At 46.3% G+C, this 27,650-nt stretch overlaps 2 protein-coding genes across 4 annotated transcripts in view; one reads left to right on the forward strand and one right to left on the reverse strand.

Annotated features, from left to right (window-relative positions):
• The window catches only part of g6fl (g6f-like), a 9,563-nt gene extending 7,252 nt beyond the window's left edge, over positions 1-2,311 (reverse strand). For both annotated transcript variants that reach the window (XM_029838699.1, XM_029838698.1), the window contains exons 1-5: positions 2,114-2,311; positions 1,324-1,647; positions 805-1,071; positions 477-512; positions 1-174 (exon numbers count right to left, since the gene is read on the reverse strand). The exon at positions 1-174 is cut by the window's left edge and continues 165 nt beyond it. In XM_029838699.1, coding sequence (XP_029694559.1) covers positions 1-174; positions 477-512; positions 805-1,071; positions 1,324-1,647; positions 2,114-2,186 — 874 coding nt within the window. In that variant the 5' untranslated portion in view covers positions 2,187-2,311. The remainder of the gene's footprint in view (positions 175-476; positions 513-804; positions 1,072-1,323; positions 1,648-2,113) is intronic.
• A 2,442-nt stretch (positions 2,312-4,753) lies between these two features.
• Positions 4,754-27,650, forward strand: part of LOC101078311 (nectin-2) — a 111,758-nt gene continuing 88,861 nt past the window's right edge. Inside the window, exon 1 of one of the 2 annotated variants that reach the window (XM_011605924.2) lies at positions 4,754-5,237. In XM_011605924.2, coding sequence (XP_011604226.2) covers positions 5,159-5,237 — 79 coding nt within the window. In that variant the 5' untranslated portion in view covers positions 4,754-5,158. The remainder of the gene's footprint in view (positions 5,238-27,650) is intronic. The other variant, XM_029838702.1, reaches the window with a different exon arrangement.

The following is a 27,650-nucleotide window of genomic DNA, read 5'->3' on the forward strand; positions in this document are numbered from 1 at the left end:
TATTTACGAATGTGATGCCCCTCCATCTGTCATAGTGGTACAGCTGCAACACGTTTCTTTTCATATTTCGGGGGGAATGAGGTTGCCAGTACAGGCGAACATAGTCCCCCTGGACCCCAGGACAGATTATGGTGAAGGGCATCTGAGCCCGAGTCGCCGTGGTAATTACAGTACCTGCAGACGACAAAGGAAACATAAGAGACACTAGAATGTATAAATAGATGAGGGAGACCTGAGAGGAAAGCGGAGGACACAGTGAAAGAGTACAAGCAGAACGGGCCAACTGGGAATTCAGGCTGAAGAGAGAAAACAGAATAGTACGAAGTACACACTGAAATGGGAAATTCCGGCAACAATGGGGATTACAGTCTGATATGCTGAGTTACTTCCTCAGTTGGTCTCCCATTCTGCTCTGCCTGATTAGCAAGCTGCTGACACAGAACTTTCAGGCTGCTTTATGATCCAAAGTCACTCACCATGTGTTATATTGGTGAATGAGGCCTCACTCTTAACTGTGGAGAAAAGAAGACATGGGATGGGTGTTTGTGGTGTGGGGGCTGGGGAGGGGGGGCAAATGAATAATACATGTAGCATTGTAGTATATTATTCACGCTAGTGTGATTTTCATCACAATTCCACCGTAGACTTTTGAAAAATGCTCTCTTGAAGTAAATACTTTGAAGAATTGTGGCTACAGGATGCTTGAATAAATAATGCTGCTGCTGGAGTTTCTGAAACAGATGCCTGATCCAACGCTCAACGCCGGCAAATTAAGTGAAGCATTCGGAGTCTCAAATTGCTCACCATCGACCATCACTTCCACATTGAAGGGGAACAGAATGTTAGGACTCGTGCTCCAAAGGCGGACCATGCAGACATAAGCTCCGCTGTCGTTCTTTTGGATCTGAGGCACTTTGGCCACCGTGCCGGTGTTCGGCTTCGTCTCGCTCTTCATGGAAATCCCACCGGGCCCAACCCAGATGATGTTGGTGGAAACAGACTCTGGTTTAACACTGGCAATCAAGCGCAGGGTGCTGAGCAGACGTATGGGTGCAGCCGGGACAACGGTGACTAAAGATTCAACACACATGTTTAAAAACGCAGAATATAAAATTGAGGTTTGTTAGAAAGTTCTTTTTTAAGCACTTTGAAAAGAGGTTTTTAAACATGACTACCCTGATATATATATTTTAACTTATATAAAACTAAAGTGCATTATGTTTTTCACTATTATGTCATTGCAAGAACATGAGAAAAGCAAAAAGGCACTTAAAAAGGAAACGCATTAAGGTACGATGGAGTCGAGGGGCGTTTTTTTTGTACCTGTCAGGATAGCTAAGTGGATAACCGTCTCCTTTGGTATCCGCTCAGGCTGCTCTATCATGCATGAGTAGAGGCCACAATCCTCCACTTTAGGAATAAAGAACAGAGAAAAATTCCCCGTGTTCTGAAAGTTAGGGTCGATCAGTCGCATGGACGCCTTGGAGGCACTGCCGAAAAACTCTTTTGTTTTGCTGGCTGAGAGAAGTAGCTTCCATTCATCCACACCGATTGTCTTCACCTTCCAGTTAATGGTTACGCCATTCCTCACTGTCGTATCCGTACAAATCAAGGTGGTGGGAATGCCTTCTCTAGCCACCACAACATCTGCCAGAGTAAAGGACAGAAAGTTAAGTACGTCAGTCTCTCAGGTAGAATCCACAGATCACCTTTCTTTTTAAAGATGCCAAAACATTCTCTAAAGTTAATATGATGGTCCAGCAGTGTCAGCGACTTCAGTATAAGAGATAACTCTGAATTACGTTCTTTTATTGTGTTTCTATATTTTTATTATCTAACAGGGTCTAAATAACAAGTGCAGTTTTACACCTGCATCCTGCTGAATTAAACCACATTTGAATAAAATTAGACATATATCTATTCTATTAATTGAAATTTGCTGTCCAATTTACAATATTTTATTAATGCTTGAAAAGCGAATAGCAAATTCAAGAAAGTCCCTAAAAGCAAACGCCTTCAAAGAAATTTCACCTACATTTGCATTACAAGACAACTTTAAAAGTCGTATAAGTTGACACCACGTTTCCACAGCAGCAAAATTATGTTTTCATACCTCTGTTGTCGGCTTGAAAGGAATATACAGCAAAAGAAAAGATGAGAATAAAGGTGAAAAAAACAGCCTCCATCAGACATTAAGAGGAAGAAAGAAAAATCGCGTTGAAAGCTCGGTGAGCTTTTTCTGCATACACTTCCAAACACCAAGTATTGGTCACTTTCCTCCAATATCACCAGCATTCCTGAGTGGCATGTTAACAAGTTTGCTGTGCATTTTACAGCCCAACAGGATATGACATCGCTACCACGGCGATAAACAGGAAAAACCCATCATTATTGGTGCCATGACATGCACGTGTTTGAGGGCGATAAGCTTTTGTCTCATTACACAGAACAATTCTAAATACAATACAATACTTGGAAGGGATTTACAGCAGATCTTCTGGGCAATTAGTTACCTTGTGACCATTTAATTTGACAGAGCGGATGAATGGCTAGCTTACTGTTTATGTGTGTGTGTGTGTGTGTGTGTGTGGGGGGGGGGGGGGTGTATAAATAATAATAAAATAAAAGAAGGGCTTTTTTGAAGGATGAAAAAGTGAGTAATAAAGACCTTGGGTTAGTGAGGGTGCACAGCCACCCCTGGGCTTCATGTCTTTCCATCCCATAAATGTCTTTAATTAAACTAAAGGTACTACCAACTCCTTCGAGCACTATTACAGATTTTTCCATAATTACCACTGGGTAGGTGGGGGCGATGGAGAGAGATAGAGAAAGAGAGGGGAAGGGAGAGAAAGCAGATATGTATTGTGGGCGGGTATGACATGGATGGAGGAAGACAAACCAGGAAGGCAGAAAGAGGGAGGAATGTGGAGGTGCTCCGACAGTCCCCGAGAGAGGAAAAGTGTGAGAGGATGTTTCAAGAGAGAAGAGACTGTGAGTTCAAAGAAGCCTGTAGCTGCTGGCACAGAGCGTGCTGATCCTGTGGCCCCTCCTTTATGGGTAAATAATCACCATAAGCCTTGGCTCGCTCTAATGAATCCACTGCCAATGAGCTAATATCTGTTAACTTCATTAGCACTGCCACGGACCCTGGAGAGAGCACAAGGATGGAGGGTGGAGGATGAACAGCAGCAAAGAGTGAAGGACATGTGGACAAAAGGAAATCCAATGAAAAAAGGGGGGGGGGCAAGAAGGAACTGGGGAGGCATGAACAAAAGGAAGAGGAAAGTGTTGAACAAATGAACGTGTACATGGTATGAGAGTGCTGGAGGAAAAGGAGGGACGGTGCGAATAAAATAGGTGGTAGCTAGGTGGAAGGTGTGAAGGACAATTTAGAGTGGCCATAAAAAATGGCCACTGTCTTTTTATTCATCCTGTGAATGCAGCAGCAGGTCGCACATAAGCTGCATCTTCTTCCCATGTTATCCTGAACCCGTTATCCTGGCACTAATGCTAAAAGAGGTGTACTTTATTGATAATCATTGATCAGATTATTTGAAATCTGCTTCAATAATCAGCCTTTGAAACTGAGTTGATTAAATTGACATTAAAGATTAAAAAGATTGATTTGGGCATCAAGTTATTTAGATTTAGCTGTCAGCTTGGACCACTTTCTGACATTTCAAAAACAGAAATAAGGCAAAAACAAGACAAACAAATAAAAAAGAAGACGTCATTTTCAACGTCCCTGATAAATTCCCTTGATTAAAAACCAAACCAACAGTGCCCTGCTGTGCAAACATGGCAGCTTCATTCAATCCAGATTTACCCTTTGAAGATAGAATCTCTCTTAATGCAAAACATATTGCTTCATTTAATCTGTTGTGTTGGAGCTTCAATCAATATGAAATCAATGTCTTCAAAATTGCTGCCCTCCTGTAGGACAACTTGGAGATGGAAGACCCAAGGAAGGGAGCAGTACGACTTAAAGCTTGAGACTTATGGAGATGTAATTACACTGGCTGTAAAACACTTGGGTATGAGGATTAGACCTAAACCAGATAATGCCTGTGCTATGCTAGCGTGTGCACGCTGCTTTGGAGGAAAATAGGAGGGGAGAAATGAATTGGAACATATTTGGTGGAAGAAAAAAAATCTCATCAGCAGAGTCTGCTGGAGTCCACAAACAGATAGAAGAGGAGCTGTTTCCTCTTGATTTGATTTTGCTGACTGCCACAGGATTTGGATTTTGCAGTTCGTTAATGAATGTTTATTGATTTTGGCATCTGTTGTACTGGAAAAGCTCGTCTGTGAGCACCCTCAGACAGCAGAGGGCGATCGAAGCATCTGCTTCCACGTAACTCGCCATGATTGCGAGTGTCGAACTCGGTTATGTTGTCTTCCAACTAGTCCCCCACGTTAATTGTTACGGTCGAATGCGTGTGCGCGTTGCTCCGAACGATGCCCGCCTCGAGTGTCTACACTGAACAAACGAGGACATTTTGGGCGCGAAATTGACTTTTCGACAGGGAAATTGTAACTTCCCTCTATATAATGCACATCATTTAGAAGTTATATATATATTTATACCAAACTAAATGCCAAACCTTGCTCATTCTGAGCGCGTGTCGGGTTTTATACCCTAAAGAATGCTTTCGGCGATTTCAACAAGTTGCCCTCCTGCCTCCATTGGCCCCAATTAAGCGTTTTTTTCGGGAGGCGTAACGCCTCTCCGCCTGATGACATCATCGTCAGGCGTACAGCGGGGCAGTCGCGCGCTAGAACTGGTGTCGGTGGAGCGCGAGAGCTCAGTGTGTGCGGAGCCTCTACCGGGAGGGATTCACCTGTGCGTCTGTCTGGAGCCACCTCACGAGGACTCCTGGAAGCCTTTTTAAACCGATTCCACCGGTACAGCCCAGCCAAGGACCCGGGAAGAACCTCTTTCCGAACTCCAACCGTGTCCCGTCGCCAGACAAGTTTTTCCCCCACATTTCTGTTTCTCAAAACCGCCAATGAAGGACGTTCGACACGGAAACTGAGTCGCACTTGAAGGCGCTCCTGTTTTCATTTTACGGCTATTTTTTTTTTTTTAAATTTTATTTAAAAAAAACAACAACTCGGTGACGATTCGTGTTTTTTCAGTAGAGGATCGTAAACAACAATGAGACGTGACGCCCGAAAATTTTGTGAATGTTCAAAAATGCTGCTCTGGTTGGTTTCGTCGATACTTATTCAACAAGGTAAGAAGCCGCAGAAACTTGACGCTGTGTAAACTCGCGTCTTTCATTTCGCCTCTTTAATTATCAATGGCTCAGGTATCTTCCAACCTTTTCTCTCGACATGGGGTGAAGGCGGGGGGAAATCCAGCAGGTGATTCTAAGTTTGAATTCGAACCACTCCTGTTGCTCGAATCGCCTTGTTTTGATTCGGTTCTTGGTTGCCAGTTTCCCCAGTTTCGGTCGGTGGCTCGGGGCCAGTGTTCCTAAGGTGTGGCTCTGAACGAAGGTGATCTCTGTCTCCGGTACCTGGCGGCCTCTGCGGCTCCGAGCTGCCTTTTAAACGCTCACACGTCCATTTTCTCGCATGTATCCAGCCCTGCTCTCCCCGTTGCCCCGCTCCTTCCTCCCACCCCTGCCCTGCACATCATTCCCTATTAGTTCTACTTCATTTGCGGGAGAAGAGCTCATGTCCACCGAGTCACTGGAAGGGTGGTGCAACAACTGAAACTTGATCATTCCTGCCGCTGACCAACTCTTTATCCCGCAATTATTCATCTTTGCTCCTAATTAAAGACCACGGGGCCCTTCCCGCCCAAGTTGACCGCGGTGCTAATTTTTCTCACCTCCTAGACCCTCTCTATACATTTGAAATACTCGTGTTTTCGGATGCGGATTCGGTAGTCCAGCATTAGCCCAGCCCAACCAGTAGGGAGGGCACATTCTTGAAATACACGTAGCCTATTAACATATGAATAGGTGTGCAATGAAACTAGTTCAGCATTTTCTCAGTTGCCTTGATGGGTCAGTTATCTGTTTATTGCTGTATTTGGGGCAAGAATGTAGGGCTGCTAGTGTCACAGTCCAGCCTGTGGGCATACTTCATGGAGCTGTTCCGCCCTTTTTAAGGAAGACCCTTTTAGGTGCCCTGGTGCTTCTGACTGATTCAGGTGGTGGACACGTTTTGTCCAGTTTCATTTTACAGAACATGTTCCGCCTTTTTGTAGAAGGGAGAAGTGTGGTCAGAAGGCTCTACATAGGTACGAGTAGGAGACTCAGACAAGCAAAAACACTTTATTTTATTTCAGCATTCGTCTCCCCCTCAGAGGAAGGAAAGCAACGTCCTGACCTCCTTCACTTGAGCTTAATTACCCGTCTGTGCTTGTTTACTGTTCCTGAATTTCCCTTCTGACTGACAGCAGCCACTTCACGTTCATGCCCGGGCTGAAAGGGCTGTTTATTGTGGTCGCAGAGAGGAAAGTTCAACATTGTTTTGGTAAATTGGAATATTACAGGTGGGACCCCACTCTATATGTGTGTAAGATAAACTACAACATAATATAAGTCAAGCTTGAGATGGACCTTGGATGTGGGTCAGGAAAACCTGGCCCATTACCATGGAGATGTTTTTATTGGACGGGGGACTGCTTACATGTGGGGGTGTTGGGGTTTTTTGGGGGGGGGGCTTGCGTCTGTGGCAGCATTGTCTTTATGGCTGAGTAAGCTCCGTGCATGCAGGGGGTGGCTGGCCGGCCGCCTGAGAAACGGGTGGGCATGCAGGTCACGATGGGGGGAGGAGGATGCTTCTTTCTACACTTCTAGTCTAGTAGTGATTGTCATCGCACGCGTGTTTACGGCAGAACAAATCAATGCTACTGCACAAAATGGAATTTTACACTTTTGAGCCAACACGTGCTTGTTGGAAAACAAACATCTGATTAAGATAAGCAGTGCCCCCCCCGCCGGCCAGCCACTCGAAACCTTGAGTCCTCTCCCGCCATCCATCAGTCCCTCCCCCACTCCTGTCTGCCATTGGGTGTACATACAGTGTCCTTGTTCTTTCTGTTTTGTTTCTGAACTATTTTAAATTCCTTCCTTCGGCTTTTATTTCCAGAAAGGGTTACTTCTTTATTCGAGCTTCCCTTCCTGGTTCCTTCAGCAGCTGTTCAGACTAAAGGACATGTTGTTTATTACAAGAACAACATGAAGAGGCAACAGGAAAATAACCCAGTTTTGACCTCAATTGGGTTGTCCCCGTGGTTGTGAGCTGCTTCTGTGGGCCTCGACTACTTGATCTACCTGAGAATAGTGCACTTTAATACTGCAATCCCACCTTATTTTTCTTGTGAGCGCATTGGTTATTTACATGCTATGTCAATAATGGTGATGGATGACCGAGCACAGTTTTTTCTAAATGGACTTTGGCTTGTACAATAGTTCAAAACGATTAGTCAAACATTCTCCCTTCCCATGGAGAGATCCTGTGTGAACGGCACACTCCTGCCAAGTCTCCAAGCATTCATCACTGCAACGGAGAGCTTTACATTCTGTCTGCTTAGACGAATGTACCTGATGAATCATAACCGCACTGTCCCCCAATAAAAGAAGGGAAATAGAGGTCTTTAATATCTCATTAGGCCCAGCGCAGAGAGCGACTTCTGCCTCGCTTTGGTTTTTCTGTTAATGGTTGTTGCAGTTAGATTCCATCATTATGTTAATCAGCCCTCCACACACCTTCGCTTCCACCCTGGAAATGTCAGAAGGATTTCACAAAGGTCAGTTGTGTGTTTAAAAATGTGTCTTACTGGTCGCGATAAGGACTGCACACATGTGCTCACTACGGGGAGTCCTTTTGAAACGACGCATCAATGGCCTGTTGAAAATGCGACTCAGACTTGACATTTGATTTAATGAGTATAATTGTTTAGCTATCTTGCTATCGGTGGTAATAAATAGCCGGTACTGCAACTCAAATGATTTACAGAAAGCTTTTTACTACTTAGGAAGATTATTTTATCAGCTGAATTTTTTTCGTGCTCCTTGGGTGTTTACTGATATCGAGATATTTTAAAGTGGATTTTAGGGAAATTGAAGCTTTGACCCATCAGGTTTATTGTCGACTTGGCAGATATTATTAGTGCTGGGACGGATGGCTCTAAAGAAAGAGAGGTCGATGTGCACGAGTGGCTGCATCCTCATTTTAGGCTGTGGCAGTGGACCAGCATGCGCTTGAGAACACGCAGACAACAAGACACACACACAAGTAACAGTTGGCGATGAATAAGGCCGCTAACCTGCGGCGTTGCTGCCAGTCGGATGACATCACAGTAATAGGGAGGAACTGCACAGTAATGGCGTGTGTGTGCAAGCCTGGCAGTTTTCTTTAAAGATGTAACGTAGCTTAGCATTCTCTTAGGCGACCATTTTACTTTGTGCGTAAGTAGTGTTGATCTAGATCTTTCGGTTGCCCAGGTGACGGCTCTGTAATGGATCAATTTTGGGTCAGAAGTCCCCTTTTGAGCCTTCCATCTAAATGTTCAGCCACTCTTGGGCTGATGGCCTTTGTGTGTTTGTCTCCAAAGGTTGCTAGATTTTTGGACTCGGTCCCATCTGATCCAAATGAAAACGAGCAGAACTCCAAGTCTACGAAGGAATGCCAAATGTGAGACGGCTTGGGGAGTTTACAATAGCACAGCTGTCGGCTGGAGCTTCACTGTTTCAGGAAATCTTTGTACACACAGGCACAAACCGACGCATGTAATGCTCAGAAAAGAGATTTCTCTCACTCTTTTTTCTAGAAACTTGAATTTGCACATTGCACATTTCATAAATAAAGTCTAGGACATCGGTACCCAATCGTAGGTCAAATAAAGTCACATTGTTTTGTCACCTTCTGCCAATACTGAGCCTTTGTGTGTTTTAAAGACAAACTGCAGACTTTTTTTCACTTTAGCCAGTGTGCAGAGTGACTCTTTTTAAAATAAAACCCAGCTAATGAAGAAGCGGGGAGTCTGTGTGACCCTGCCCTAGTCTGAGGGAGGGGAATTGTAAAGAGTGGGGGTTGAGGATGTCGACATTTTCAAATTCCACATCACAGCACCTTGGCAGAGTGGATGGGGAGTTTAAAAAGCCGTGTGAAGGAGTGGAGCCAGAATTATCAGCTCATGGGCAACTCAGTTGGGCTGTCCACATCTGTCTTGTTCTCAAAGCTTGATTCTCCACAGCTGCTGATAATGACGGGAAGGAACTGTCTGCTGTAGCCTCTGTTCTAAAAACACTATCTGACCTGTACTCTCTCATTTCTTTAGTGTGTGTCACACTCAGAACTCTGCAGCCAGCGTGCACTGAGCGGATCTGCATGCAGTTTGGCACTGGGAGCCTTGGACGTCCTCTTCAGGGTGTCCCTGTGTAACACGTGCACATTGCTTCTCATTAGCAGTCACCTTAATGTGTCTAAATGGAGTTTGTGAGGTGGAAGGTGGTTTGCATTATTGATTCCGTATTGAATGGTGGATGATGCAGTGCCCTTATGTGATATTGAAAACATTTAGGGCTTATTCTGTTGCTCTCTTCCCCTTCTAATCCCCCCCACATCCGCTCAGCCATCAGGCTGTGAAATGAAATGAAGGCTTTTTTTCTTCCTATACATCAGGCATCATTAATGCCAGCTCTCTGCTAAATCTATACTGTCCATTTTAGCCATGCACGTCCATCAGCCACACAGGCACGAACACGAGCAGGCTGCATCTTCATCACGTCTGACTTTGACAAGGTCATGTCAAATTCTCACTTATCACAAATGGTGGACAGGCTGCCTACAGGAAGGGCTTGAATTTGTTGTTCTGGGGCTTTGTCAGTGCTCCAGAAGCTGGATATAACGTTCTGCTTCCACAAAACCATCTGCACACCAGCTGCTTTCAAGTCTCTCGGCGTTCCTCCCCAACACACACCCAAACACACTGTTTTGTAGACCCAAATCCTTACACATTGGAAATAAACAAAAGCAGATCTTCTACAAGCTTTCATTTACAGGGAAGTCTCTCTTTTTGGTTTAGGTCACGACACAATTATGTTAGTAATGTTTGGTTTTACCTGCTGGCTTTGAAAATGAACCACAGCGCAGCCCAATAATCAGCACTCCCGAAAGCCTTTCTGCCATCACCTAACCCACCATGCACCCACCATGCACCCATTTAGGGTCAGAACAGAGACAGAAAGTATTGTTCGGTTATCAGACGCGTGTTTGGGTTTGTTTATTGCTCCTCGGGGCTGGATGGGTCCTCATGCCATTAGTGATTTGTCCTTTTTTGCTCGCAGACTTTTCGCTCTCAAATTGGCCACTTGCTTCTCTCTCCGTGTCACAGCCGCTCCTCCATCTAGAGGCGTTCTTTCTTCTGTTTCTTTATGCCCTTTTCTCTGTCCTTCCTTATGCTTGAACGTCCTCCTCTCTTTAATCTGCTCCTCATAATTGATCCAGCTGCTCAGCAAACTGTTGTACTGTATCTTTTCATTCTTGTCCTGTTCTCTTCTTTGTTCTTAGTCATCAATTTCTCATTTCTACCTGTTTAATTGGAATGTCTGATACTCTGCTCTCTTTCCATTTTGAGAATTTCTTCCATTTCCACACACTGCTCGACCCCCCCCCCGCCCCCCCCCCCCCCCCCCCCCCCCCCCCCCCCCCCCCCCCCCCCCCCCCCCCCCCCCCCCCCCCCCCCCCCCCCCCCCCAGTTTTCACTCTTTATATCAGCCCCAGAATCTCTCTTTTAACATGTTCTGTTCCGCCTTCTTCAACGAGACAGTGGTATTCGTGCATCATTTTTGTCATTGTGCAGATTGAAGACAGTGGACAGCTGACACGGACGCCTCACTGCTTCCTTTGGCCGTGTCTCTTTTACTGGGTATTTACTGGATTATTAGATTTGGATCTACAGCAGCATTATGATACACTGATGTTATTTTAACCAAGGAAGAAGTAAAGTGCAGAGATGGGCTCAGATTCTGTTTCTTTAATCATTCTGTGTCAGGTTTGCACAGTGGCTGACAAAGTGACTGGCTCTTTTCTCCCCCCCCCCCCCCCCCCCCCCCTCCTCTCTTTCCCTCTCTCCCGCTCCCCCCTCTCTTTCTCCCCCCTCTCCCCCTCTCTCTTCCTTCTAACGGACAAGAAAACCCTCGCCTGCTTCCCCTGCCAGGCATTTTTTGAAGGTTAAGTTGCTGTGACACTTTTACAATGTTTTCACCCCATCTCACACCTCCCCCCAATTATCTCACCCTCTTCTCCTTCTGTCACACTTGTCCAGGCTGCAGGAATGACATTCATCACCCCCCCCCCCCCCCCCCCCCCCCCCCCCCCTCCTCACACGCAACCACAATCTAAGCCTAATGCAAACCTCACAGACAGTCTGGGTACATGTGCAATGCTGAGGTCTGAGAGTCACATGACATAACTAAAGAATGTAACTATGGATGAGAGGTAACTCAGGGAAATGAAGAGTCCAGGATTTTATTTTATTTCATTTCACAAGCGCTAACCTGTCATGCAAGGCAGGGATCAGGCTGATGATGTCCACTCCCCTGCTGCTAGATGCTGTCACACACTCATCTCCCCCGCAGGCAGTTACCAGATGAGTAATGGAGCTTGACTCATCCAACGAAGAGTTTTGCAGTCAAGTTGACAGATTTACATTTTGAATTGTTACTTCCCAGCGTGTGGAACTCTTTAATACTACAGTAGAGAATCAGCTGCAACGATTAATGCCTGTTTGGCCATCAGTGAAATATACAGACAGAACAAGCCTCTTAATGCAAGTGTGGATGTAGATTTCCTGCCATCTTTGGTACGCACAGCAAGAGTTGGCCATTCTGTGACTGTGAAACTGAAGCCCAAAGAATAGCAATACCCCCCCCCCCCCAGGAAGGCAGAGGTTGATTCCCGCCCCACAGTGTGGAAGTGTGGGTAGCAGTCTAACACAAAGTAACTAAAGCAAAGGTGAGACACCATTTTTAAAATACAGTCTTCCTATAAAATGAGTGGCTACTGTGACGATGATGATGATGATGATGATGATGATGATTCTATGCCCCCAGCATCCTTACTCCATATCCTAACATTTACCAACGGCCACATTATGATAATTCTGGGTGCTGCTAGACAGCGATTCATCTTTCCTTCTGAAAACAGGCGCACTATTGTTCTCACTCACATTTGAGAGAACCTCCTTATCTTTCCTCCCCACTGACTTCCCCCTCTAATCCAGGTGAACCAGGGGAGAATGGTGAAAAGGGCATGTATTGTCCTCCGCCCATCGCTCTTTCTTCCAGTGTGCCACACCTGTATCAATAGCCCGTCTGGCCTTTCAGGGGTGGCCCTGAAGCAAAAGTGGCTTTGTAACAAGAGAGGATTGTGTATTTTCTCTTGAAATGCAGGCTGATTGAGGTTCTTTTGCTGTGCGGTTTCACCACTGTGGTGCCTCTTTAAATCAGGTCTTCCAAGTATCCAAATCTCTGACATGCTCCTCAAAGGACATCTGCATGGAAAGGAGTCAGATATTTGCCAGTTCCTATCCTGTAGGCATGTCTGTGCTGTGCACGTATCAAACCTTGCTCTCGCTTTCCATATTGCTCCCTTTTGAAGAGGGAATGAGGGAAAAGAGGAAGAGAGGAGAGTCGGCAGTATCGCTGCTGATTCGTGCTTGTCACAGAAGACCTGTGGGTGTGTACTCGCTCCCTTATACTGCTTGAAGCATCTCCTGAACCTTCCTTTGTAAAAAGCTTTAAAGGAAACGCTTTAACCACTTGGTTCTGTCCCTTTTCTTCTCTTCTTGCAACAAGCTTGGGGCTGGTTTGTGCACCAATGATTCATGAATTCATTTCTGACACAGCATAGTCATGACGGGTACATGCATGGGTGTGTGTTTGGAGTGCACACAGCCTTGGAGCAACAGAAGAAAGCTTCATGCTGGGGGAGAAGGGGGGGGGGTGATGCCAGCCCTGATTAGAGAGATAGCAAAGTAGCTTAAATGCACTTTGAATGGGTACTTTTTGGATTGCGGTTAGCTCTGTGTGACAAGGAGAACCGACAGTTTGGTCAAATAAAAGTTCTTCTTTCTGGTCCGTCTCCATTTTTCTTGCTTTTGACACAGAATCGGTCAGTGTTGAATCTTGATGTCCTGGTCAAGGCTTTTTCTTCCTCAGCAACATTACACTGTCCCCTCGTGTCTTTTGTCCACTCTTTTGGCTGTTATTTCTCTTCATCTTTTCCCAGTTTATGCACTGTCCCCACTCCTTTTAAATAGCCGTGCTTCTTCGGTGCCCCCCTTATCACCTCATCATATTGTGAGTTTGCTTCCTGCCTTTCTCAGACTCCACCCTTTCCTTTCCAAACTCCACTCAGGCTGCCTCAGGTTGAAGTGTCCTACTTTGATTTGCCCTCCCCTCCCCCTGCTCTCTCCTCGGCTTCTTTTTTACATTTATTTACAGTGAAGGAATGATGGTAGTGCTGTAAGGATGGACAAGAGGCTGGGTGAGTGGGCCTGGATATAAACACACCCATTAATGTGTCTCTGTGTGTGTATATGTAATATGTGTGTGAATGTATGTCTATCCATCGAAGACTGTAGCGGCTCATTTAGCCTTTTTAAAAGGTTGTTCCTTGTGGATGACAGAATTATGCGGCGTCACCATGAGATGTGCTGAGAGCTTGGCTGCATTAGAAGAATTAATATGCACGTGTAGGAGGGGAAATGTCTATGATCATCTAGTGCTTATAGCCACTCACTGTGCTCAGCACGTTCTAAGAAAGCCGTTACGTTCTGGAGCCAGTGTCTATGGAGCCATCAAGGCCAGTCTTTGGCCTTTTACACTCAGGAAGTATCTTTGAAGATTTCTATATCTAATGCATTCATTTGTTATTATAATGACTGTGCTTTCACTTTTAGTTTGTCATTTACTGCCAGCAGAGTAATTAATTGGCTTAAATGAAGCAGAAAAAGGCTGTGGTATCATACTTAGGCCGATGTCATGACATTCAATTCAAAACCCCCAACTGACTCAATGTTATGCTCTGATTGGTTCTGTGTGTCTGATGTTATGTGTTCTCCATTGATTTAGGATGAACTTTAAAACAATGAATTATGATTGCTACCCGAAAGATAAATGCAGCGTGAGACGTTGTTGATTTGAGGGTGCGTAGAGCATATTGGTGACAAGAGAAACACGGATCATGTGAATGGCATGCAGCAGGGTGAGCAACCATGAAGAGGTGAGCACAGGCCACACGGGCTGGAGGTAAATGCATGTTGGCAGTAGCTGTAGGGGAAAAGGGAGTGAGCCATCACACACAAAAACCATCCGTTACTGAAGCATCAGTGGTGGTAATGAGACCCAGGTGCAGCCCATGGAGCCACATCCCCTATCAAAGGCAGGGATGGGAAGGCTGGAGCGTAGTCAAAGACAGTACAGAGCTACAAGATGGGCCTCAGTGAAGCAGCACACTTTCATGGCAAATTATTATTTGTAGCATTTTAACCCCACAGGAGTTCGTGAACAATCATCCGGAAATGGCACCCTCCCCGGGGGGGAACGCCGTTGCTCTGGGTGCCCAAGTTTTTTTCTAATCCTCTTCATTTGCATCCGCCTTGAACGCCAGCTTTAAAAAAAACAAACTGTAAGAGCAACGCATGAAAACAAGCATGACGCACAGCCTTAACATCCACGACTGCGGGTCTTTGTTGGAGTTCATCAGTGGCTCTGATCATTCTATTTGGGACGGCTCTCCAAACATATGCTAATGAATTAGGCATTTGCAAAGGAAAAAGGGGGAGAATATTTTCAGCTCTGTTAATGAACTTATATTTGGCTTTGCTATATGCAGAAAATGTTGGATTAGTCAAAGAAGCTTTGAAAATTGGTTAGAAGATGCAGTGTGAAAAAGGCAAACCTAAGGCGACAGATTGAGAGAGGAAGACAGGAAAGCTGTTAGGAAGGTCGGGGGGGGGGGTTGTGTCTGTATTTTTGTGGATTTCCACCGCAGGAACCTTGTGGTAATTTTGTGGCGCCAGGACCTACAAACATACATTCATTCAGTCACCGACCGACAAATGGCTGCAGCCACAGGGCGGCTGAATCAGGCCGGATTAACAGCTGTTGGATATCAGGGCGTAATAATAACGCTTCAGAGCTGAAGGAAATCAGGAGCGAACTGTTGCACAAAGGTTTTGTGGTGATCAAACCCTGCAGCCAAGGGAGAGAGGCGAGTGAGAGGAAGGGTTCCTGAACCGCCCCCTGTTTTTACACGTGACTACCTGAGCGGGAAGGCACCTTTGGGTAAGGTGGTACGCAGCAGGCGTAAACCCCTGCAGTGGTGAAGGTCGCGGTTCTTGCTAGCATACTTGTTTTTCGTTGAAATCATCAAATTCAGTAAAAGCCATGAACCAGATGGAAGTTCGAGAAAGGGAGGCTCCCCTGCCGGAAATTAGCGTGTGGGCTTTGAGTTGGAGGTGCCTGATGGTGAGAGTGAACGGTTCCTTCAGAGCGCTTGGCCATTTTTTGGTTTGTTTGATTGGTAGACATCATAGAGATGAAGATAATGGCCTTTGTTTTCAGCCAACACTGAGTAAATATTTTGGAACGACGCGCTGCCTCGGCATATTGGTTGTTCCGGCTGCAGGATGTCAATAGAAAAAGGGAAATACACGGGAAGCTAAAGGAGAATGAAGTCACAAGTATGTTTATTTCACCCGGCAGAGAAGTGAGGACAAACTGAGCTTTGCCCTTTCCCCAGGCTAACATAGCGTTAGGCTAGCAGCGAGAACTCAGAGATGCTAGCATCAACTGCTTCACTTTTCCTCTTCATTTGCTGCCAAATGACTTCCCTTCTCTTTGCAACGGGGCACCCTTGCTGCTGGGGGGTGCTATAATGGATGAACAGTGTGTACTTGTCAGGGGCTCCACCTCTGCTCAGGGTGCATCTCCACAGGATGAGACTGTACTCCAAACTGAGATGGGGATTGGTGGTGATCGTGCTGGTGGATCCTTGCCGAGCTCTGTTGGGTGTGTTAATGTTCCTAGAAACACTGGAACAAGATGTGGAGCTGGAATAAACACACACACACACTGGCAGTCACAACATTGTGACCCCCATTCTGACCTGTAGTGGTGGTTTTTGGGGGGATTTTCTGTCTAGGCAGAACATCTCCAATGGGCATAAGGGACAAGGGGGGGCATTCATTTATCTCACATACACGCTCAGCACACCCCCACCTCCCTTTCATCTTAACTCTCACAGGCTTCTCTTGTTCTGTCAGTCTTACTGAAGAGAGAGATGGAGGAAGGATGTCAGGGGTGAGGGTGGGAAGGCGGGGGGGTGGGTAAAGGGAAAGAAAAATGGACAAGGGTTGATTTGAGTTTTGTTTTTTCCCGCAGTCACTCGGGAGACCTGCTCATCCAGCTCCTTTCAACCCGTCTAAAGAGGAAAACGTTACACCGGCTCTCCTGAAATATCATCCGTTATATTTCCATCCATCTTTAGAGTCGTATCTTTTTCATACGCGGATCTCGGCATGTTTCACCCCCCCCACTTTCCACTCTTCTTGGGTCCATTCCTCACCCCCCCCCAGGCCTGGCCCCAGTGTGTCGGTTCCAGTCTGTCTGTTTGCTGATGACTCTACTTAAAGCAGCTGTGATGCTCAGCAGCTCTTGCTCTGCAGTACTATTATTAGGCATGGAAGCAAAATGGCGTTTGATACACAAATGCAAACAAATAAATAAAAGAAGGGGGGAAATTAGCTTTTATTTAGCCAGCTGCTCCTGCTGATGTCTGGCTGGGTAGAGAGAGAGGAGAAGGGGGGGAGGACAGGTAGAAGAGGGTTTTGGGGGGGTGGGGGGGGGGCTGCCTTGGCCCATTGTGGACCCTCCCCGAGACGAATAAAGCAGTTAAGAAGATGAGACGAGAATTTCATTTTATTTCTGCTTTTCTGATATCTTGTCAGCGGTGACCAGACGGACTAATTAGTTTCACTTTTCAGCTTTTAAGAATAAACTAATGTTCATGGCATTTTAGGGGGTTTCCACAGAAACGAGTGTGGCATCGGGGGTGTTTGGGGTGCACGTTGAACAGCGATATGATGCATGAGGAGAGTTTTTGACCCCCGCAGCACATAAAGTATTTTTCCTGTGGAATTTTCCCATCAAAGACGGGTTTATTTATCTGTTGACAGGGAAACATGGATGTCAACAGGATCATACGTTATAAAGATTCATCACTGGAGGTTTGGTCCTTGCTGAGATACCTGCTCAGTCTTTTATTATACAGTATCTTTATATTAATATATTTTGTACGTCATGTTGGATGTTTGAAATTTGAGCTGATTTTTGGAGCTGATCACAACTGTTAAGTGTTTTTATCTGTCGTGTTTTGACCCGTCACCATGTGATTATAAGGATTTTTGTAGGTTGGGTGCAGATAATTGGGACTAGGTCATTAGTTTGCTGGTAATTTAGGAGAGAAATGGGAAGTGGACGCTTGAATAATGTGGTGGATTTTATTAGTCACAGCTGGGCTGCACCTTTTAGCCTGGATGGTCGTTATGAGCGCCTCGCTCTTCATTTGTTCTGTCGTTGTGAGAAGTGGCTGGCAGGTTGACAGGAGCCGCCTTCCTCCCAATGAAATGATGTTTTCTGAGGGGGGGGGGGCGCTGGACCAGGATCTTTGAGGACGTGCACACGTGTGAATGTGTGTCACATCTGTAATTGGCTGCCATTGCCTTCCTTTGATTTTGTGGAACTCATTGCTGCAGCTCTACCTGTTAACCAACACACACCTTCCACACAGAAATAACACTCTGTGCTCCCCTTGGGGGGGGGGCTATAATCAGGCTCTGGGCTTAATCGTTCCAGAAACCCCCCAATGGGAAACACTGCATGCAGTGTAATTTGAGGATGTTGGGATAAATCTTTGTCATCAGTGTGATGTTTGTTAGTGTGCGTGTGCGTGTGTGTGTGTGTGTGTGCTGTGCACATGAAGCGAGATAAGAAATATTGAGCGCTGTTCCCCCCCCCCCCCCCCCCACCAGATGATAAGATTACAAGGCCATATTAGCGATGCCTAGCTCTGCACTTTAGCCGTCATCTTGTTCCGTCTTTGTGACCACTGCAAAGGTTTCTTGATGGCGTACTGGGGGGGTGACAGGGGGGTGTGTGGGGGGGGAATTCATGAGGGAGAATCATCGCTCGTTCCTGGTACCCCTTTGAGGAGTGTACTAATTAGTCTGTCTGTGATTAGTGGGATTGTGTTTGATGTGCTTCATTCCTTCGAAAACGCTGCCTGTGCTGCAACGTAGCTGTCGGGTGCACCACACACACACACACACACACACACACACACACACACACACACACACTCTTAATACAAACACCTGGGAGCTGTATCATACAGCAGTAGACACCCACCAACATGAGCTATTCTATCAACCAGAAACATGCAGCAGACCTGTTAATATTATATATATTATATAAGCAAAGCGGCGTGGTTCTGTGTCCGTTTGGGCTGCAGCGTTAACACGTGCGATTTCCCGTGGCATCTTACGGTGTGGGTGGCTTATCGAGAAGTGGATTTACTTAACCCTATGTGATTAGAGATTAAGATGGGCAAATTATGAATCTAATATAATTACATTTCTACAAAATCCCTTTGCATTAGCCCTCGATGGAAGAGCACAGTCGGGGATCTCCACGCTGCATTAAATCTGACATAAATAGGAGCATTCCTTTAATCCATTGATAGAATGCTGTCTAATTACTCGGAGGCCGTGATATGGAAGGGCCTGTCCGCCCTTGAGTCTGTACAGCAGAGCAGGGGCGTTCAGTTTGTCCATATGCTCATCCACCCAGTCTTTGCCTCACACTCTTCATCCGTCAGAAGAGAATAATGGACAAAGGCTGTTCCAACAACGAGCAAGGACTCATCAGAGGAGAGTGCTCGTCTGTCCTGTGGGTCTGTAGCTGTTGAGAATATGTCATCAGAATTATATAAGCTCTATTCATTCTTAACTCTTTAGAATGATTATTTTACCTTTATTTTGTATCAGTCATGCTAAATGCTGTGCATGCAGTCAGACGTGTACAGTAAGAATGCAGTAAATCAGCGGGTTATGGCGAGATGACTAATGTCAGACAAAGGTAGCGGAGCGCTGATTCATGGTGCAGAGTCTGAGCCAGGACATCCCAAGGTCATCGGCAGGTGGTGGCTTTTTCCTTATTGTGGCGCCACTCAACCTGTAATTGAATGACTGAATGTTAGTAGAACACGCAGGTAACAGAGTTGCCATTTTACATCCACTCTACTGGACAATCGGACTCATGTCCCACTCATTGTTTTGAAGTTTGTTTAAATGAAAAAATGTCTTGGATTATTTTATGGCAAGTTTTATTGTAACAATGATGTCGTGTATAAACTGGAGCATAATTACTCCTGTATTCATCAGGTCGTTGATCCTTGAGCGTCAGCTATAGCTCTTAAGTCATCGTGTTGTTGAATCATAATGTACGTTTGCCTCGTTAAGACCTTGATGTCTGCAGAAATGTTACATTTATTCTTTTAGCTTGGTGGCCATAAGTCTGGAAAAACATTTCCCTGGTTATTTTATGCACATCTGAGGAGGTATACGAGGCAATAGAAGCCTTATGCTTTGAACGTGGGCTTTGAAATAGCCTAAATGCATCATCTCTAAAACAGTCCGTTGTGTTTCTACGGCAACATCTGCATAGACGCAGCCATTCACCGTATGGGGCGCTAGAATCCATTCACCCTTCCAGCTCCCCTGTTGAGACCAGACTGGAGGAAGATCTCTTTTTTATCGTGACATTGACAATCCGGCCGTCGACCTAAGACTCGGTGCGTGCGGACTCGGGCCACACGGGCTGGCGCCGACGCCTGCTGCGTCTTATACACACATCCACGCCACACTTGCTTTGCCTTCACTAATTTCATATTATTCCGGTCAATAATCTGGTCAACAACCTCCTTTTCCCTCGCAGCTCTGTAGAAAGACCATGGCTGCGTTAGAACATCGCACATACACTTGTCTTCTGAACCAACCTGTGAGGATGACCTCCACCAAAGCAGGACACTGGAGGTTACACGGGAGGTTTCCTGGGGTTCCATACGTTCACTGGGTGGGTTAATGGTCATGTCACACCTGGGATTGGCCAAGAAACATCAACATGTGGGAATGATTTTGCCTACGCCACCAGTTATTGATCACCTGAGCAGCTTTAGGGACCCTGAGATCAGCTGTTGGGCAGATGTGGTCCTCCTCACCTCTGGGTGGTGATGTGTCTCCCTCAGGTTAATACGGTGGACAGTTTACGTCACACCATATACGCTCTCCTCCCTGGTCACAGGTCTCAGGAGCCAAACTAGAATGCCAGTTGGAGGCCTTGTTTAGTTGAACTCCGGTTAAGGCGTAATGGAACCGATACCAATGCAGGATGGATCGTTGCCATCCCAGGTGATCGTAGGTGTCATTTGGGTGATTTAATGTACGCTGGGTGATTCAGTTTAACATGATAGTGGTTGGACGCCTTCATGTTTGTGGTTTTACTGGCAGCTTTGTGCTAATATTGGGCTCTGTAACATTAAGCAGACTGCATGTCAATAAAAGAATGTGCCGTATCAACGGGATGGGTCTCACGCCCTCACTGGGAATGAGCTGCATGTTGACCATTTGGCTTTCCCACTGGGAAGAGCAGCTTGGGGACGAAGCACCCCACCCACAGACAAGGTGAAGTAAAGGTGACTGTTGACGATGAAAAAACCAGGAAACACAGCTGTGTTTGGGCCCCAGAGGTGAGGTTGTCATGGAATTCCTCCCACTTCAACAGCTGTCTGCTGCGGGAGAGTTCGCACCCAGTCTCAAATATCCGTTCTGGCACGTGATTCACATTCTCAATTACAGAATTGTTCCGAGGTTGGGTAGTCGTCCTCTGAACAGTTGACAGGGAAGACTTGATGGATGAAGAGGGGGCCACACACACGCCATGCACACGCTGCCACACACAGAAGCATTAGCATTAGCATTAGCCTTTACCGGTGTCGCTATGTTGCCACCTGACATAGATTAATGCAAACATATTATTCTGAGACATTAACCCAAATCCCATCGTAAGGCTGGTTCTTCATATGCTCGTGCACTGTGCTCGTGCACTGTGGTCAGCCAAACTTCCACACAGGCTACATGATCAGGCTGTGATGGCACACGAGACTACAGCGAAGACGTCGGCCAGAAAAAGAACTAGCAGGGTCGAGAAAAACCAGGGAGGAAATGATTGAGCCAGAGGGATGAAAGGATTCGTCCCGAAATGAAAAGACAAGATGGGGGGGGGGTGAAGGGGGGGTGGATTGCTGCTGAAAAAGCAAGAGTGGCGGAGGTGGAGTGTCTGGATGCTGCAGGGAGGCTTGTTGTCTGTCAGTGAGTTACTCAGTCGGGTGTTCGGAGGGTTGGAGTGATGGAGCAGCACAACAGTCTTGAAGGAGGGGTTCTTCTTCTTCTTCTTCTGCTCTGCCCTCCCCCCTCAGAAGACTTCTGGCCCTAAATGGGAGCACAGCCAAACGAAGACGCGCCGCATCGTAAAACCATACTCGTGTCTTCTGACCTTTTCCATTTCGCTAGTTAAACTTCAGATGCCTGTAAATTCCCACTGTTGCTATATTGCTTCATGTGCTCAGGTCATTTTATCAGGGACTCATTTTCACTGACCGGTTCTTTTCTTGTTCGCTCCCACCTCCTCCTGGGTCAGGTACAGTGTCGATGCTGCTGTTTATCAATTATGAAGAGATAAGAGTAGGAGGAGGAGAGCACACTGCTTTGGTTCTCGCCCAAGGATGAATTATTCACTGTGTGTGTGTGTGTGTGGGGGTGGGGGGGGGTGGGTGTCTTCCCATATAAAAGTGGTCATTTACTGCGCAGTTGTGTGTGAGAACACGTTTTGTTGAACTCAAACCACACTGTGACTAATTTCCAAAGCAGCTTTATGTCCCGCGCCTGTTTTATTGGTATTTGGGAAAAGTGCATCTATCCAGCTTCCACCAAAGTTCCTCCTCATCCATCGGATCAGTGACCAGGTTTGGATGAGGAGTCCTCGCACCTGTAGTTTAAAGGTGTGTTTAGGCGCTCGGTGTGATCTCTTTTCATTAAGTTGACTCAGTTAATTGCGCTGGCAAATATGATCAACTACGCAAGTCCTCGGGCGTGTTTGTTATAAACAAGTAAATAAGCGTCAGTGTACAGATGCGTGCACGCAGCCTCACAGCTCCCCGTGCTGATTCCACCTCCAGCTGTTCAGTTCCCTCCCGTACTTTGAAGCCCCCCCCCGACCCTCCTCCAAGCCCCTTTCTTCTCTGCTCCCCTTCTGCTACATTTCTACTTGCCTTCCAAACTTCTGCCTCCAACACACCTCTACGTGATAACGCTCTACTTTTCCTCACTATGTTATCACGTATTTCATCAGGTCGCTGTGAACAACGTGAAATATGGCACCCCCCCCCCCCCTTTTGGCACCTTTTCTCGGCTCCTGTTGCATCACAGAAGTTGCTTTTATCTTTTACGCAACCCAATCACAGGATTTGAATTCATGGTTGATGGTGACTTTCAGGTCTACGTCTTGTGATAACCTTAAAGTCTTTGATTTGTGCAAGTTAATCAAATCAATGTGCTTTTGACTCACAGGTGGTGAGATTATTATTATAAGACATTAGGAAAAAGGCTGAGCTGTTAGGCAGGAGAAAGCTACATTTATAAAACCCTATCGATCGGTTTCTCCTAGTGAGCCAGTGGAAAGGTCAATGAGACCAGACACATCTCAAGTCTTTATTTCCGAGTTTTATTCTCGGCTTTTCAAGCTGCCGCTCTTGCTGCATTCCCGTTCTCCTCCCTGCATACCAAAGTGTCCTCATCTAAATGTGGGTACAAATGCACAGCGGATGCGTGCGCAGGCTGGGTTTGTGCAGCTGTGTGTGCACGGATCCGTGAAGGTCAGACCATCCAAAGCTGCGAGTATCAGGTAGCCGTAGTCGACTGGAGGCTGCGGTCGATTCTGCCTTTGATTCCTGCTGATGAGCGTTGCACACATCAAAGGCAGAAGGGTTGGATATCTGCATCAGCTGTTCACGTCTCTTCTGTGAGGGTCCAGTTTGTCCCCAGAAACCTGGAGGCTGATCTGAACAAGCAGAAAGTCCCCTTTAACAGGAGGGAAGCTTTAGCAGGACCAGGCCCACATGGGGAGCCTCCTGATGGAGGACGGGTACGGGAGGAGAGGAAGGACGGGAAGGGAACGCACACAAACCAGACCTGAAATTACCTCCGCCAATTATTTCTACATATAAACTGGATTATTGCTCACTCTTCGCTACTAAACTAATCATTAAAATCTTTAATTATTGTAGAAATGACAGAGTATGGTTAATTTGACTTTGATATGAATAAATAACAATTATTCAGTCTTTGTGCTTCCAAACATGTCAGTTTGAGTTTTGATTAGATTTGAATTAATTAAATTATAGTAATCAAGCTGCTATATAACTTGCCACGCGTATTGTAAGTAGGAGCTGTGCTCTTATTTTAGTGACTATTTTGTTTGGTCTTTAGCTACAACAGAGCAGCAGAGTCGATTTAGCCTCACCAATTATTCCAGCAGTAGACGAGGCAACGGCAGGTCGGGGCAACGAGTGACCTTTCATCCAGCTTGGTTCTAACCGGCGTATCATCTGTTTTTCTGTAGCTGTGAAGAACAAAAGCCACAAAGACCAGAGACGGATGCGCTAATAACGAATAAAAGCCACGGCCCATTTAAACTGCGTCAGTAACTAAATACCGGGGCTGGCTGAGCTGCTACTCTCAACACGCTAAAACATCGGTAGCAAACATTCTCGCTAAAATTTTCACTGGCAATCTTCATAAATATGGTGGGCACACGCGCACACTCACGTGCACACGCAGCATATAGCCGCCAGCATGATGAAGTGACTGCAGTCGGCCGGCTCTGAAAGCCATTGAACCTTTTAGGTGCTGCCCTGCACTTGCCCCATCCCCTCCCGCTGGTCCCTCCTCCCCTAAAGAGGGATCAGACGGAGGACAGGAACGCCATCAGGCACTGGAGTCATGTGACCTGGCAGCATCTCAGCTAGGTAGCGGCTAATCAGCATACGGTGGCGTTGGTGTAAGTCATGGAGGCCCAAATGGAAAAGATGGAGATTCACATGTTTTCCCCTCCGAACCGATGCAGCCGACTCCTCTACAGGCTAGTGAATGTATGGATGCACGTAGGCGAGGTCAGAGTATGAGGTCAGGAAAACAGGAAATCCTGTTAACAAGGAAAATCTCTCCCTGAAAACAATCCTGGAGGCTCTTTTCATCTTCCTGCCCCCCGGCTAAATATTCATTGCGTTTCCTCCTGAGTTTCTCTAACGGAGCTTCTGCCTCTCAGATGAACGGCTTTGCAAACATTTCACGTTGCCGTTGTGCTTTGCGGTGTTTGGAGCGTGCACGTGCGCTGTTGGCTAGCTCCAGAGCCGCTCGCCGTGGTGTGTCCGTTCTCCTGTGTAGCTAGCAGACTAGCTGGCAGGAATCACCTCGGCAACGTCCCGGCACACGTGCAGACGCCTTCTCCCGCCTCGTTTCCTATCATCCGCCTTCATCCAATGCTTCCTATAACCTGTTTCATTTCCTCCTGCCCCCTCTCTCACTTCTCTTTTGTCCCTCACCAGACTCCTCTTAACCGCGTTTATTGCTAACATCATTCTCACATTTGACATCTTTCTCTTTCATTCTCCTCACTTTTCACTTCCTCGTTCATTCGATATTCCAGGCGCATCTTTCTCTTTACACGCTTCCATCCCCACATTCCTTTAAAACCTTCCTCTCCTCCCTCCATCTCTTTGCCATTCCTTTGCCGTCCACCCGTGGAACACGTCCCCTCCTCCTTCCTTCCTGAAACATTTTCATCTCTGTAGTTGAAGTTGGGAAAATATGGAAGTGTCACAAGGACCAGGCAGGGGTCAGAGACCTCTATATTAATATGGCAGTGCTGTTGGCCTCCAGCATGCTACGTGCACATGCGCATCATGTGGGGATGGACATAATGGTGGGACGCTACAGATGTCCGACCTTGGACCTTGGTGTGAGAGACTTGTCGATCGATTCTTTTCTTAGACTGTTTGTGCGTCGCCCGCAGGCCTGTGGCTGCTGTGAACCAGAGCAGTTTGTTCATCTTTTCCTTCTCATTTCATGTCTCACCACACATCTTCTGTTTAATAGAACCAATGCTTTAAATATTTATATGGTCAACGTCACCCTCACTGAGTTGTTAGTTTTCCTTCGTCGAGTCGCGTGTGCTCATGCACAAAGTGGCTTTTTACTGCGTTTCTGCTACGATAACAGACGCTCCGTCTTTTCTGAGCTGCAGTTTGTGGCCCATCTTTGAGGAGGAGGGCAGGCCAGGCTCTGGATGTCTTGTGTGTAGACTTCATTTCCCTGAGGGCGTGTGGACTCTTATAAGGCCAGGCCGACTCTCATCTCAGCTCTGGCAAGATTTGACTTGCCCTGGTTCTCTTGTTATTGCTTTTAAATGACAGACAACAGGTCCAAGCCAGTTTTGACCCACATTATGGGCGAGCAGGAGAGCCATGTTTACATGTATTTGTGTGTGTGCACACTCTGAGCCCACAGAATGCTCATTTTACATCCCATTTTGTACCTACATGTGAACATGCTGACTTGATTTGGTCCACACATCTCAGTCCAGATAACCTTAACACAGTTGCTCCTTATTCTCTGGCGTTCAGTAACCAAAGATTGTCATTTATTTTGCTAATTGGATTATTAAAAAGTCGGCCTGCGAGCTTGATGACTAAGCTGTCGTAAGTGGCGTGTATATGTCCAAGGCTGTCGTCAAGGTTTTTTTTTTTTTTTTTTTTTTGCACATATATGTTTAAACCTGTCGGTGAGGCAGAAAAGAGGAACCAGCAGGTCCTCGTTCAAGCCCAGTAAGACTCTGCTGCTCCCCGCGGGCTGCTCAGCGGTTGTCCAGAGGTTCCTCTGCGGCTGCGAGGGGGTTGTTTGTGGTTGTAAATTGGGCCGGTCCTGGGAGGGCTCATGTTATTCTAGGAAAGGCCTGTTTTCTCTCCACTTGCCTGCTCAGCCTGTCGCTCCTTCCTCACTCTTCGTCTCCATTGATATCTCTGGTTTCCCTTAAGACGACCAGATGTGGTGTTTATTGCTAATCAACAGCGAAAGGCAGCGCTGCCCTTTCCTCTTATCTCTTATCTCTTAGTGGCTTTCATGCTTGTGTGGAGGTGCTTATTTTGTATCGGGCCTCCAGATCATATTAGTTTCAACACAATGGCTTTGGCTCAGCACAAACTGGTGGAACTAGTTCTGCAAGTAATTGTTTGTCTTTAGGGGAAGTTGAGTTTCAGTGGCGCTGATGTTCGTGTGGAGCCTTTTCACACACACACACACACACACACACACACATTTGAGGTTGTGTATCCGCAGGTAATCCAGTCTTATTTAAAACGGGTGCCATCTTGCTGACATACACGAATGCACACTTACTCATACACGTAATTACATTTTCACAGAGACCTGGATTATGTGCACACATGCACGCACGCACACACACACACATCATCGCTCCTGTTTTACTAGTTCTCACACCCACTGACACCACACACCATAAAAAACATTCCGTGTTTATTTTGACTCTGTGCTGTTACACAAGAATGTGTCAGCACAGAAAAATGGCAGGCTGAGGAGAAGCACAACCCAGCTGTATGATTGATGACCCGTGTGGGGAAGAAACGTCTCTTTTTTCAGGGCATTTCCTCTTTTCCCAGAATGCCTGGTGGCTTCGGTTGCACTAATGCCGTCCCCTGGTGTGTCATGTTTCAGCAGACATTTCTCCAATGTCCTTCATTTATCATCGAGAGGCTTTCGACCACCATTCTTCTGCTGCCTTCCAATGTTTCCTCTCCTTTGTTTAAATGGGAAGGAAATGACCTCATTTAAGTTTTTCTCTCTCTGTTCTCGGCAGCTTGGGGTCAGCGAGTGAAGGTAGAGCCAGAGGTGTTGTCATATCCCTGGCCAGACGGTCAACCTGCGCTGTGCCTTCACTGATGCCACTGGGATCCAGCTCACAATGGTGAGAAACCTCTTCATTATCCAGTTCCCTCCGCTTGCATTGAAACTCTGATACTTCTGTATGCAACACACATCAGCAATAAACTGAGTTTACGGCCTGAAATTCTAATAAAATGTCAGTGCTGGTTGGACTTTCCCCGAGATTATTTCCACAATAGACGTCAATATTCTGCACATACAGGGATACTTGCAGCACTAAAGAGCTTCCCCGAACCCTAACCCTGACCCTAACCCTAACCCTGACCCCCCAGAACCACCTGTAAGCTCTAAATTTGGAGGAAAATCGTTTAACAACAGTAATTATGTGTAAATAAAATAAATGACACCTGTTGATGTGACGTTCTCAGTCTGCTAAACATTAATTGAAGAGTTACAAGAATCAGAGCACAGCAATAATCTAAGGTCAGTAATGGGTTTAGGATTAGTTATTAGTTACTTTTAACTAACAATGCTATTTTGCTGTAGG

Source organism: Takifugu rubripes, chromosome 7 (assembly GCF_901000725.2).
Source record: "Takifugu rubripes chromosome 7, fTakRub1.2, whole genome shotgun sequence".
Taxonomy (NCBI): domain Eukaryota; kingdom Metazoa; phylum Chordata; class Actinopteri; order Tetraodontiformes; family Tetraodontidae; genus Takifugu; species Takifugu rubripes.